This window comes from Chenopodium quinoa, unplaced genomic scaffold (assembly GCF_001683475.1).
Source record: "Chenopodium quinoa cultivar QQ74 unplaced genomic scaffold, ASM168347v1, whole genome shotgun sequence".
In the NCBI taxonomy this organism is placed as follows: domain Eukaryota; kingdom Viridiplantae; phylum Streptophyta; class Magnoliopsida; order Caryophyllales; family Amaranthaceae; genus Chenopodium; species Chenopodium quinoa.
Window position 1 is genome coordinate 1,387,065 of NW_018744062.1, and position 12,259 is coordinate 1,399,323.

At 36.5% G+C, this 12,259-nt stretch overlaps 1 protein-coding gene across 1 annotated transcript; it reads right to left on the bottom strand.

The window, feature by feature from the left end:
* Window positions 1-2,501: 2,501 nt before the first annotated feature.
* On the bottom strand, window positions 2,502-10,520 carry LOC110690711 (vacuolar-sorting receptor 1-like). Its single transcript, XM_021867585.1, has 11 exons — window positions 9,703-10,520; window positions 8,258-8,950; window positions 7,222-7,310; window positions 7,023-7,092; window positions 6,851-6,934; window positions 6,495-6,571; window positions 6,297-6,378; window positions 4,814-4,896; window positions 4,603-4,666; window positions 3,794-3,922; window positions 2,502-3,053 (listed from the first exon to the last, which is right to left on the bottom strand). The coding sequence occupies exons 1-11, from the start codon at window positions 10,010-10,012 to the stop codon at window positions 2,851-2,853; spliced, it is 1,884 nt and encodes a 627-aa protein (XP_021723277.1). The 5' UTR covers window positions 10,013-10,520; the 3' UTR covers window positions 2,502-2,850.
* Between the last annotated feature and the right edge of the window lie 1,739 nt (window positions 10,521-12,259).

The following is a 12,259-nucleotide window of genomic DNA, read 5'->3' on the forward strand; positions in this document are numbered from 1 at the left end:
AGAAAATGGAGTTTCTTTGGATCAATCTCATTACATTGAGAAAATCCTAAAGAAATATGGTTACTTTGACTGTAAACCTGCTAATACACCTTATGACTCCAGTGTTAAATTATTTAAGAACACTGGTGATGCCGTAAGGCAATCTGATTATGCGAGCATCATTGGCAGCCTTCGGTATGCCACTGATTGTACTAGACCCGACATTGCCTATGTCGTGGGATTGTTAGGCAGGTTTACTAGTTGTCCTGGTAATGAGCATTGGCATGCTATTGAAAGGGTCATGAGATACCTTAAGAGGACCATGAACCTAGGGTTGCATTATGAAAGGTTTCCAGCTGTACTAGAAGGCTATAGTGATGCTGACTGGAACACCTTATCAGATGACTCTAAGGCTACTAGTGGATATATTTTTTCTATAGCCGGTGGAGCTGTATCTTGGAAGTCTAAGAAACAGACTATTTTGGCTCAGTCCACCATGGAGTCAGAAATGATAGCACTAGCTACGGCTAGTGAAGAAGCAGGTTGGTTAAGAGGCCTGCTAGGTGAAATTCCCCTATGGGAAAAGCCATTACCGGCTGTCTTGATCCATTGCGATAGTACCGCGGCTATTGCAAAAGTTCAGAACCGTTATTACAACGGTAAGAGACGACAAATACGTCGTAAGCACAGCACTGTGAGAGAATATCTCTCTATCGGAGCTGTTAGAGTGGATCACGTACGCACTGAGGATAACTTGGCTGATCCTTTGACGAAAGGATTAGCTAGGGAGAAAGTCCATTTTTCCTCTAAGAAAATGGGACTATTGCCATTGAAATGAACCACACATAATGGTAACCCAACCTATGAACTGGAGATCCCAAGAAATAGGTTCAAAGGGTAATAACAAGTTATGGTGTGATATGAGTTGAATATGTTCAAAAGACATAATTTCCTGAAGCGATCAAGGATGAGTTAATAGGAACTCTTAATGAAATCTATACTCCAATTTGGAGTGGAGTACCAAGCTACAGGAGTACTCTTGATAGATTCACCTATGTGAATGTGGAAGTTAGGCCGCTTCCTATGAAATGTGTGGCAGCATTTCTAGAGCATTCACTACACTGGGATAGACGTGCATGGCCGAAATAGCACGGGTCTAGAACAACACCAAGAGTAGGTTGTGTGTGGTACTTTGTCAGAGATAGGGTTCAAAACTTCGAGTCACCCTTGTTGAATCTGAATCGTACTCACTACGTAGAAGTTCAAGTTGAAAAACACTTCTGTTTATGCGCAACCTATATATGTATGGATTCTGCTCGAAAATGTTTTCAAAAAATTCAAGTGGGGGATTGTTGGAACAACAAGTGTGTAGTGTGTGAATTTTGTGAAAAAACTCAAAGTCCCACATTGGTGGGAAATGAGAGTTTTACTCTCTTTATAATATAGAGAGTGGGCTAAAGGGGTGTGGCCCTTGGGCTACCCACATTTTGTGGAGAGGGAGGACCTATATGGTAAACCATATATCACACACACGCGCGCCGAACCGAGCCGAGCCGGGCTGGGTCGGTTCGGGTTCGGGTTCGGGTTATTAAACAAACTTAATTTTTGTTACCGGTTTGATTAATATTCAGTTACAAAACGTTTTACTGTTTTGGTTTAAATTTTTCCGTTACATTGCTTGATTCTCGTTGTTGTTTTACTGCTAAACGTTGCACCGTTACACTGATTTAATGCCTTGATTCTTGCTTAACGGATACACTAATTGCAGTAAACGTTGCTAATCTTTCTCCCGTTTTCATGCTTAAGCTGTTACGTATCTTTACCTATAAAAGGACGGTTCCAGCTTTGTTTTTAAACACACGAAAAAATACAGAAAACCACTTTTTTGCAAAATATATTTTCTCTTCCTCTCAAAACAGTCGAGCAGTTTCTTTCTGATTTTCTGGTGTTCCGTTGTCCGGTGGTTCGGTGCAAAACCGCCGGTATTTTATACTTGTGAAAGACTGTTTTATCCTGGGGGCATCCGGTTTGGTACGAGCTGCTTGCACAACTTTGAGGCAGTGCCGCGAATGTTCTAAAGAGAGCGACATAGTCCGCGACTCAGTCTTATTCTCGGTAACATTGTTCTTACTATTTTATTTGTGCAATTCCGTTTATAACAGGTTCAATGTGCGGGAGTTAATGTTCATATAGGGTTTGGTGATTTTGATAGAGATCATGTTAATTTATGCATACATATACTGTATTAGGTTGAGATTGTTATTAATCTTTAATCCTATCATCCCACGGGCCACAGCCAAAGATCGAAGTTATTTAATTTTTGGAGGGAATGCAAAGTTAAACAAGACCCGAGCCCAGCCGACCAACAATACCTGTGAAGGAAACATCAAATAGATATGGCGCTCATTGTAAACCAGTTCACAACTGGTAATGCTACTTCCTTTGGATGGACGTTGTTAGGCCATGACCTCCAACAGAAACAAGTCCCAACAAATTCTCCAAATGTATATGCAGGCATTTAATCGTGACCAATCCAAGATGAGTGATATTTTTTTACTATAGGATAAGTAATCTGCTTCTGAAAATGGATGGAAATCAAAACTCCATCGCTTATTGACGATTCTATACATACAAGCAGGATTATTTATAGCAGGATACTTCATCAGACAGCCAGATCTACAGTAAAAGTCCAGCATACCAAAAAAATATGCAGCCTTTTATGAACAGATACTTGGCCTAGGGGTAATCCTCTTTTTGCCCAACTCAAGATAAGAGTAATGACGCATTGAGGGCAAAGATACAACAATTTTTTGATCAATATCCAGTTAGCCCATGTCATTGGTGCCAACCTTTAGCGTAGAGCTCGAGTTCTCAGTTCTCTTCCCCAAGTATATGAGTGGTAATCTCGACTTGATTATCGAGAGGCATATACTGAGCCATGATTGCACGTATCTCTGAATCCATGTACCTCCGGATCCTGTACTTGTAAAATGCAAATCCACCCAGTCCAACTGTTCCCAAAGCCAGAATAAACATCCAAGCAAAGCCCCAACCAGACCCTCCATTACCATTACCTGCATATACAATTGGCAGAAAAAAGAAAAAGGGCAGCATTAAGAGAGCAGTACCAAAATCTAAGGATTTTCTCAGTATCACTACCAGTTTTCAACATTGTATAACAAATACTGAACTAGTAATACTAATATTCTATTTTACTTATGCTATTTATGATGTACATTTCCAAAACATTATTTTAGGTTTTGCAAAGAGCTGAAAAGCCAAAACTCACTAATATAACTACCATACTCCTGAAGATTTCAAAATCATCAAGAAGTTACACAGCGCGCAAAAAGCCAACAAATACTAATCGTTAGGTAACACCAAGCAGGCAAGCAAACTAGCTTGTTTCTTAGCTAACCCCTAGTAAATTGACAAAACCATCCTTGGAATTAGCGAAGTAAAGATTGATGCGGGGTAAGAGGAGAAATAAGAAACTCGCCTTTTGGTGATTTGATTAGTTGGTGACTAATTACCAGGTTAGTAATCTATCCTTATTGTTATATAATACTCTACAAAGCACAATTGTTCAGGGGCACAATTGAGAATTGAATTAAGATCCCACACTCGTTCACTATTTATACTTTTTTTTTTTGAAAGATTCACTATTTATACTTTTGAGTATGCATGCCACAAGATTTACAACGGGAGTTTTGCATGCTAATGCTTCTGTGTTGCAAAACCCTCAAGGACTAGGAGAGAGAGAAGAAAGGACAAAACATCTAAAGACCAGAGAGGAATTTCACAGGTGACTCACCTATGCACATATCATGTTCATGCATGTACAGCAAACCGTTACTGCAGCTGCATTCATAGCTTCCCCAAGTGTTCTTACATTTGCATTCTGGACATTGGCAGGCTACTTTTTCCTTGCACTCATCCACATCTGGATAAAAATAAATAAATAAACACAAAAGAGTCGGAAAAGATTCACTTCAAATGAAGTGATAGGTTTCACTATTCTTTGGCTTCAGAAAGTATGAACACAGATAAAATACATAATAGACTGTTACTTTTTTAAAAATGAAAATAGCCCTCTTACAATTACAGTATTAGGCTACTTGGTACCACCCCCTTACACCTGGCTGGATGGAAAATTTTCAAAGGGATCGGAGTAATGTTGATGTTGATTTTAATTTATAGAGGAAGAGTTGGAGAAAAATATTCTGTGAGAGCAGTCGGCCCACAAGGTGTATATAATTTTTTTCTTTACTACTCTATATAATAGAGGAAGAGTTGTCAAAAATCCAAAAAAGAACTCTGCTATCCATGCGTAACAATATCCAGTCCAACCGTCACATCAAGTTATTGCTTAACAATTCATTAATGTAGGGAAGAATGAAAAATGGTCTGAAAGGATTTTCTTTTCCACTTATTCTTATGAAAATCTGACAGTACTTCCAGAACTTCACAACTATTATACATTTAAACAGCAAGCCTTGTGTTAGCCACTCCAAACTCACACAAACCAAACTTAGCCTTAGCAAGAGAGAAAACAAATCGCATCAAGTTCATTTAGCATTAAGGACAATTTGATCAAGCAAAAATAACAATGGAAAAATGTACCTTCACAGTGAATACCATCTCCCTTGAACCCAGGAGGACATTTACATCCATGAGTGTGTTCATCCTGAACATGCAAAAGATGTATAATTTGAATCAGAAAGAAAATATAGAAATCAATCTCATTATTAACAAGATCTTCTGTGTTTATTCATGTGCGTCTTAGCGAAATAATCCTGCAATAATCAGAGAGTTGGAACTCGGAAGAGCTTACCACACAAGCAGAATATGTCCTGCCACCACGAGTATCCTTCCAACATCCTCCATTGTTGATTTGACAGTGTAGATGTCCGGATGCTGAAAAACAAAAGGTATTAATAACAGATATGAGTGCTACATTCCACATAGTAGACTAATGTCAATGTCAGAAAGCAACGTGCAACACCTAAAGGCTACAGGTTATTCCTATCCTCAATCCTGACACTGCTAAGTGGAAAGCAACAACCAGGATCAGATGCTAGGAGCTAAGACAAACAAGCACATCCGAGTCTTTTCCCCTATCAACATGCTCTCTCAGTCCCTATATTTTATTCATATACGCATTTGGCAGTTTACATGGAGATTAACAGTAGCGATAAAATAAGATAGGTTGAAAGTGGATTGATAAAGAAACATTGACGTGATGGAGAAATGAGGGTAAAATGATTTTTTATTTTTATTTTTTTTAAAAAAAGGAAATTCTCAATGGATGCAATTTATTTTAGTAATTATGTTTGGTTGCCAAAAGATTTAGAAGTGTGTGAAATAATCTTGTGTTACTGTTTTATGTTTAATATAGCAATAATGAAGCTTTGGCGAATAATTTCTCAATTACTGCAAACAATGGTTAACTAAGGGTTGGTAATGATAACTACTAAACTACCCAAATGCCCATACAGCAGTTTCCACCCACCCAACAACTATGTTTGGATAGCCATAGTGGAAGAAAGGGAACGAGTGGAAGGAGAGAGAAAAGAAAGGAAGGTAACGGGAGAGAAGATACGAGCTTTCCTGTTCTTTCCAAATCTTTCCAATATTGGAAGGGTTTGGTTTATTTAAAAGTGAGGAAATTGGATCCCTACAACTCCCTTTCCTCTCCTCTCTCCCAAGTCATATCTAAACAAGGGAGAATGAATCCCTCACTCTGTCTTCCTTCCCTTTTCCTCCAAATTACCCAATCCAAACACACCTACCCAAAAATAACTCAGCATCTCCCTCCCTCTCTAATCATTCATCTCTCTTTCAAAAATCTCGCAATTTATCTCTCTCTCTCATAATCTCAAAAAAAAATTACCCAATAATCAAACGCAAATCCACCCACAAAATTTGGTGGTCGCAAATACTGGTAGAGTTAAGGCCACTGCATTTTGGTGAAATTTTTTTTTGAGGGGATATCTCCAGAAAATTATTGTCAGGCACATCAACAATGAGATTTTATGTCAAATCATTTTCAACCATGGTCAACTCAAAATCAGCCTATGCTCCAATTAAATAATAAGCTAACATATAACAGTTCATTAGTGTCACATTATACTCTGTATATAATACAAGTAACAACGAGTACCACTGAGATTTCAGCTTCCAAAAAAGAGAGACACTTCAAAATTTCCAAAATTTAAAGTAACTTGTTGAATTTTAACCCAAAAAGGAAAGTGTGAAATAATCCAGGTTCTCCCTCAAATATGCCTAAGATATATAATATATCAATATATAATTACCTTCACAATGAACATAACCATCACCAACAAACTTGACTCCTTGCATCGTAGGACATTCACAGACTCTGCCTCGAAAAGTATCCTGAGCAAAAGAGATGTATAAGATATAAATTCATAATCATTACCCTGATGACTAACCTTCTCTGATATTTATATACTCTTTCAACAGTCACAGTAAGCTAGAGTTGTTGTGCTTACCCTGCATGCCGTAAGATTGGAAGCCTTGTCCTGCCAGCATCCACCATTATTCTCTAAGCATTGATTGGTTTCAACATCTGTTAACATATAGTTCACAACCATCATCAAGCAATTAAACAGACCTTCAACAGTTGGCTTCAAGGTAATTATCTTTCCCCTTAGGCTAAACCACACACATCCCCCTGCCCGGGAAATAGATTTTCTGGAACATAGTGTTTTATTGTTTCATCAATTTTTAGTTCAGGATACTATCATTAGCATTTTTAAACAAACAGTAGCCCCACATAAATAGCCAGCCAACTGGTAAAAAATAAAGGGGGTATCCAGTGTCTTTTATACGTAATGCTAATGCTGACCTGGGGTTAGACATAGTGAAGGTTCGGTGGTCTCTTCAAAACCAGCACAAATAGCCTTGAGAACAGCATTCTTCACCAATTTACCTGAAAATATCGAAAAGTTGATGCATCTATATAATTTGGACAATTACAACCAGAAATTAAATCAAACATCAATATATCATCTTCAAACCTCTGTACTGTCTGTTGTTTACTACAAGAGTTGGCAATATTGTCACATCTCCCCGAGAACCATGACCAATCTGAAACAAATTTAATGAAGGGCTAGGCTTAGGACCAACATATAAACCACACTTCAAGGGGGGGGGGGGGGGGAAGAAAGAAAGAAAAAAAAAAAAGGATGTCACATCAAATAATATATGTTCATATACCTGTGCCTCCTGTTCTGCCTTAAGGACAGGATTTTCCACGTCAGCCTCAGGGTCTCCAATACATTTGTCTACTTTCTTAACGTCAACACCTATACAGCACATAGAAGATAAATTAACAGAATAATCTTTCCAGGAGAAAGCAGAAAGGAAAGGGGGGGGGGGGGGGATAAAACCACGTCAGTTCTAACAGTAAGTATAAAGGATAGTAGACATGTAACTGAAATCAGGAACAATACAATTAAATCATCAAATAATGGCAATTCAGAAATATAAGAAATTTACAGGTCATCTCAGGCACTGGCTTCTTAGGAGCTGCAACATAATCATATAACCTCTAGCTTGTAAAAGTGGAGTAAAGGGCATAGCAAGGCATAAAAATCAGCCAACAACAAATCTAGTGACAAAAAAATCCCATAGCAATTTGTAATATGAGCTACTTAATAAGTTAATATGGAATAGTACATTGGACCATGTGGCACACTAGTTCGTAAAAATATCCTCTTTCCTAACTCAATGTTCAATTCAACAAAATTTATATGCTGAGAATGATGACAGAGCTCTGTAAAAATTGTTTAAAACTAAACAAAATGATTCATTTGTACACCCCTCTTATACTTGGAAAATTTGGATATAATCATATTCTGAAAAGCATTGTAGGTTGACAACATTATGGTGTCAAGTGTTTGAACTATGCAAGGAACGTGGTCCAAATTAACTTAACCTCCTTTTTCCCTTTACTACAATCAAAGAATCATAGAATTCTAAAAAAACAGAATGAAATAAGGTAGAATGGGAAATGTCAATGAATAAGTTAACAAGTATGGTATGTAGACACAAAATAAGGACTTCCATCCTGAAAAAGGAAGCAAGAGAATAGTATTGGGACAGAAAGGGTACTGATTTATACTAACACCTAGAGGATTTGAGTCAACTAATTAGTAGTAAAACAAAACTTATCAAAAAATTGAATATTTATGAAGTTTCAACGAACTGAGAAAGACTAGTAAGATACAAGGATTGACCTTCTATAACTTACCAAGAGATTTGATTACTTGATCTGCACACTCTTTTGTGTACTTCTTTTGTTTCATAGGGCAACGGATTGCAAAATCAGAAACATAGTCCCACCAAAGCCACGGCTTTCCATTTTCCTTAGCTACCTTGAACAAGCAAGCTTGGCGCAGGTTCTGAAGTACAACATCCTTACCATCATAACCTACTGTAAAATCTTGCTCAGGGTCTGGAGCACAATAACGCCCATGATTGATGCACTGCGAAGTGCATTGCTTGCTCAAGATAAAAGCTTCAGGGCAATACCATGTAATATAGCGAGGTGTAAATTGAGTATAACCAGCTTTTTCAAGTATCTGAGCAGCGCCTTTGAAATTCTTTACAAAATCAATCTGAGCATCACACTTTGGCCCACATTCATCATTACTATTAGTCCAAAACTCATATTCAACTCGATCATCAGGATGTGGGACTGTCTCCCTCCAGTCAAGGTTGATTTTCACAATCTCGCCTTTTGATAAAGACTTCTTCAGCTTATCTCCAAATGTCTTGCTAATGAGGGCTGAAGGAATGGTGATATTCCGGACATAATCTTCCTCAGATGTGCCTTCTTCAGGGGTGTCCATAGTAATCAAAGGCTCAATTCTATCATCAGCGACAAGTACAGCCGCAGCACCAGCATTCTGTGCATGCCATGACTTCAAGGTGAAAAAACATTCTGCAAAGACCATGAAACTTGACAGTTAGAAAACAACTCAATAAAAAGTCACAAAGTGAACAAAACAAGCTTAGAAAAGGATAATCCTGATACTTTTTATCTAACATTAAATCAGAATGCCGGTGACATTATAAAAGGAAAAAAAAAAAAGGGTTCACATAAAGCCTCACATTCATCGTACACTCGATCAAGTTTGAGAAGTAGTTAGTGCTACATTTCTTAGTTCAATCAAATCACATATAAACATGAAGTAACTGCCTTCAAGGACTATTAACAGGCATCAACATTTGAAAACAACCCATCTCACAGGAACAATAAAAGATGGCTTCAGCAATATAAAAGGATTACAAATATACAAAGGACAAAGGCTAGGTCTGTCCAAGTCAAAGTTTCATCCAACATGCATAAAGATATAACCAAGAAAGACCAAATCCAGCATCATCTATGATCTATCCTAGATACTGTCATATTCATAAACATTAATACATATAATTTAATAACACTAGATTTGTTTATTAATAAAAAAATAGGATTAGGGAATATTTAAAGACCACAGTTGAAAATAAACTGAGTTTAGCATCCAAACAAACATACAAATCACATTTATCACACATAACATAACCAAACATCACATGCAAATCAAGATTCTCAAATAAATCATACCCACCAAATCAAGATACAATTTTTCAAACATAATTTAAATGAAATGGAGAAAAAACTAATCATAATTAACAGAAAGAAGACAAACTTACCCCCACGTTCAACAAGGAGAAAAACAGGCAATCCACCAGGCTTAGGTTTGAAGGTAATTTCATCATCAGAAAATGGCTTACAACCCTTTTGATTAGATTTTGGAAAAACCACAATTCCACCCATTGCACCTCCATATTGTGGGACCCCAAAATTCCCAATTGCACATTCATAAATACCCTTCAGATTACTTGGGGATGTCACTTTTAAACTGTTTTTCTCCACCACAAATCTCCCTAAACAAGAATTAATCATGATTAGGAAGCAAATTATCACCAAATGCTCTGTGTTTTTCTTCATCTTTCTTCCCATAAATTTTCTTCCTTTTTGAGGATCTGGTTGAAAAATTAAACACCCAGATCAAAATGTAGGGATTTTAGTAGTGTTTGAGGAAAACCCAGAAATTAATTTGAAGATTTAAAGTGTAATCTATGTGTGATAATCTAGTTTATAGGATCATTAAAAAAATAATTTAAGGGAGTTCCTTAAATTTGTTTCCAGAAGTGGAATTTAATTGAAATTGTTGCGTACAAAAGGGATAATTGTATTGATTTTTGATGGTTTGAAAGGAAAAAAAAATGAAAAGAAAAGAAAAGAAGTAGTTTTTGTTTGTACTGTGTAGGTGTTAGGAAACTAGATGATGATGAAGTTAATCAAAATCCAATTCGAAAAAAAAGGAAAACAAAGTCTGATGTGGAGTTTCTTTTCAAGTTTTGTTTCTTTTATTTTATTTTTAGCCTTTTATTTCCTGGAGTGTAGGAAACGGTTGCTCGGTTGTTCCTACAAACTAGAGTAACTTGAAAGTTATCGAAAATTAGTGTTTGTATTAGAGAACTTTGGGCCCTACGGCTTTGGCTATGGCTATGGCTATGTTTGATTTGCAATCGGAGGGATCATTTATCGGAGAACAGAGCTAGTCGAGGCTTGATTTCTTAGATTAAAATTTCTGATTAATCGGTGTTTAAGTTTATATCAGCTCAATTCAGGACAAAAAAAAAATCTAATAAAGGTTATTTAAGTACAAATTACAATTAAATTTTTTTTAATAGGGTCTAATATGTTTTAATAAGTTCATATTAGTAAAAATCGGGTGAATAATACACACCCTAAAATAGCTTTGTAAATGCCTCTAAGAATTTGTTCAAGTCATGCATCAAATCAAATGGAATTGGATCAAATCATAAAAGTTCAAATCAAATCACATCATAATAGTTTCAATTAGGCTAGATGGACAAAACATGGATTAGATAAATACTTTGCTAAATTTCAAGAAATAGGCATATACAATGTTTGAGTTTTAAAACTATTAAAAGAAAATTAACATGTAATTTGTTTTCACCTAATTACATCTCGACTCAATAATCAATGCGTAATAATAATTTTTAAGAAATTATTAATAATAAAAACCAAATTTGAATGAATCTTAATTGACTTGACCTAAATCGATGTAACTTATATGTGATCTAAATTGATCGGGCTTGCGTTAGCTCAAAAGAGTTTATTATCATCTCAAATAGAAGTTAATAGCAAATTAGGTGTTATTTTATCACTAAATAAAACACATCAATTAACGGAATGCCTTAACCAAGCTCAATTACAAAACTACAATTCAATACATAAAATGACTTGAATTAAATTTCACAATTAGTTACACAATGGGAAAAAAAATTACAAATAAACTCAATTAAATTAGGCCTAAGATGAAGATGATCTTTTTAGCTTTCTTGCAAGGATTATTTAGTGTATAGCACATTAGAAAGTGATTAAATCATAATGAAATGTGGCATAGCCATGCCTATGACATCCTCCCTTAAAAGAGACTTTATTTCGATTGGAGGCGTATCAAAATAAACAATCCTTTCTTCAAGTCAAACACCCAAATTGGCTAAACCATCAACCACCCTATTACCTTCTCTAGCTAAAACAAAACATTAAACTATGACGATGTGCATGCACACATTCACCTCCCATATGCCCGGGATTTTTAATAGCTTTAATGCAGCCTGATTATCCATCTGTAGAACTAGCTTCGAGATTACCAAACTACATTCCTTTTTAAGCTCCATCTCAACAGCACAGAGCTCAACTTTAAAGGCTGTACAAATCCCATAATTTGTTGCAAAACCTCACATATCCTTGTCAATACTGTCACGAATGACCCCACCTCCTAATGCTCCCTTGGCCGCTCCATCCGTATTCAGCCCATTGGTGGTGCAATCCATATTATGAGAGTTTCTTTCTTCAAGCCTCGAGTCTTAGAGCAAGGCTGGTTTGAGTCCTGTTCTCTAGAAAAGACCTTCCAAATTTCATCAATTTTTTTGCGCAAGAAAAATCTAATGTTAGCAAGTATTGCCTCAAGACTTCCAGGCATAGCATTGTTCCTCCACCTCCATAGTCTGTAAAGGGTAGTGGCAAAAGTTGTTGACCGGCTTCTAAATTGCGCATCAGCCAGGTAGTAAGATCACCCGTAAATAAGGATTGGTAATGGGTTGTGTCACCCAATTCCATACTTTTCTAGCAACAAGGCAATTCCCTAGCAAATGTAGAAGAGTCTCATCA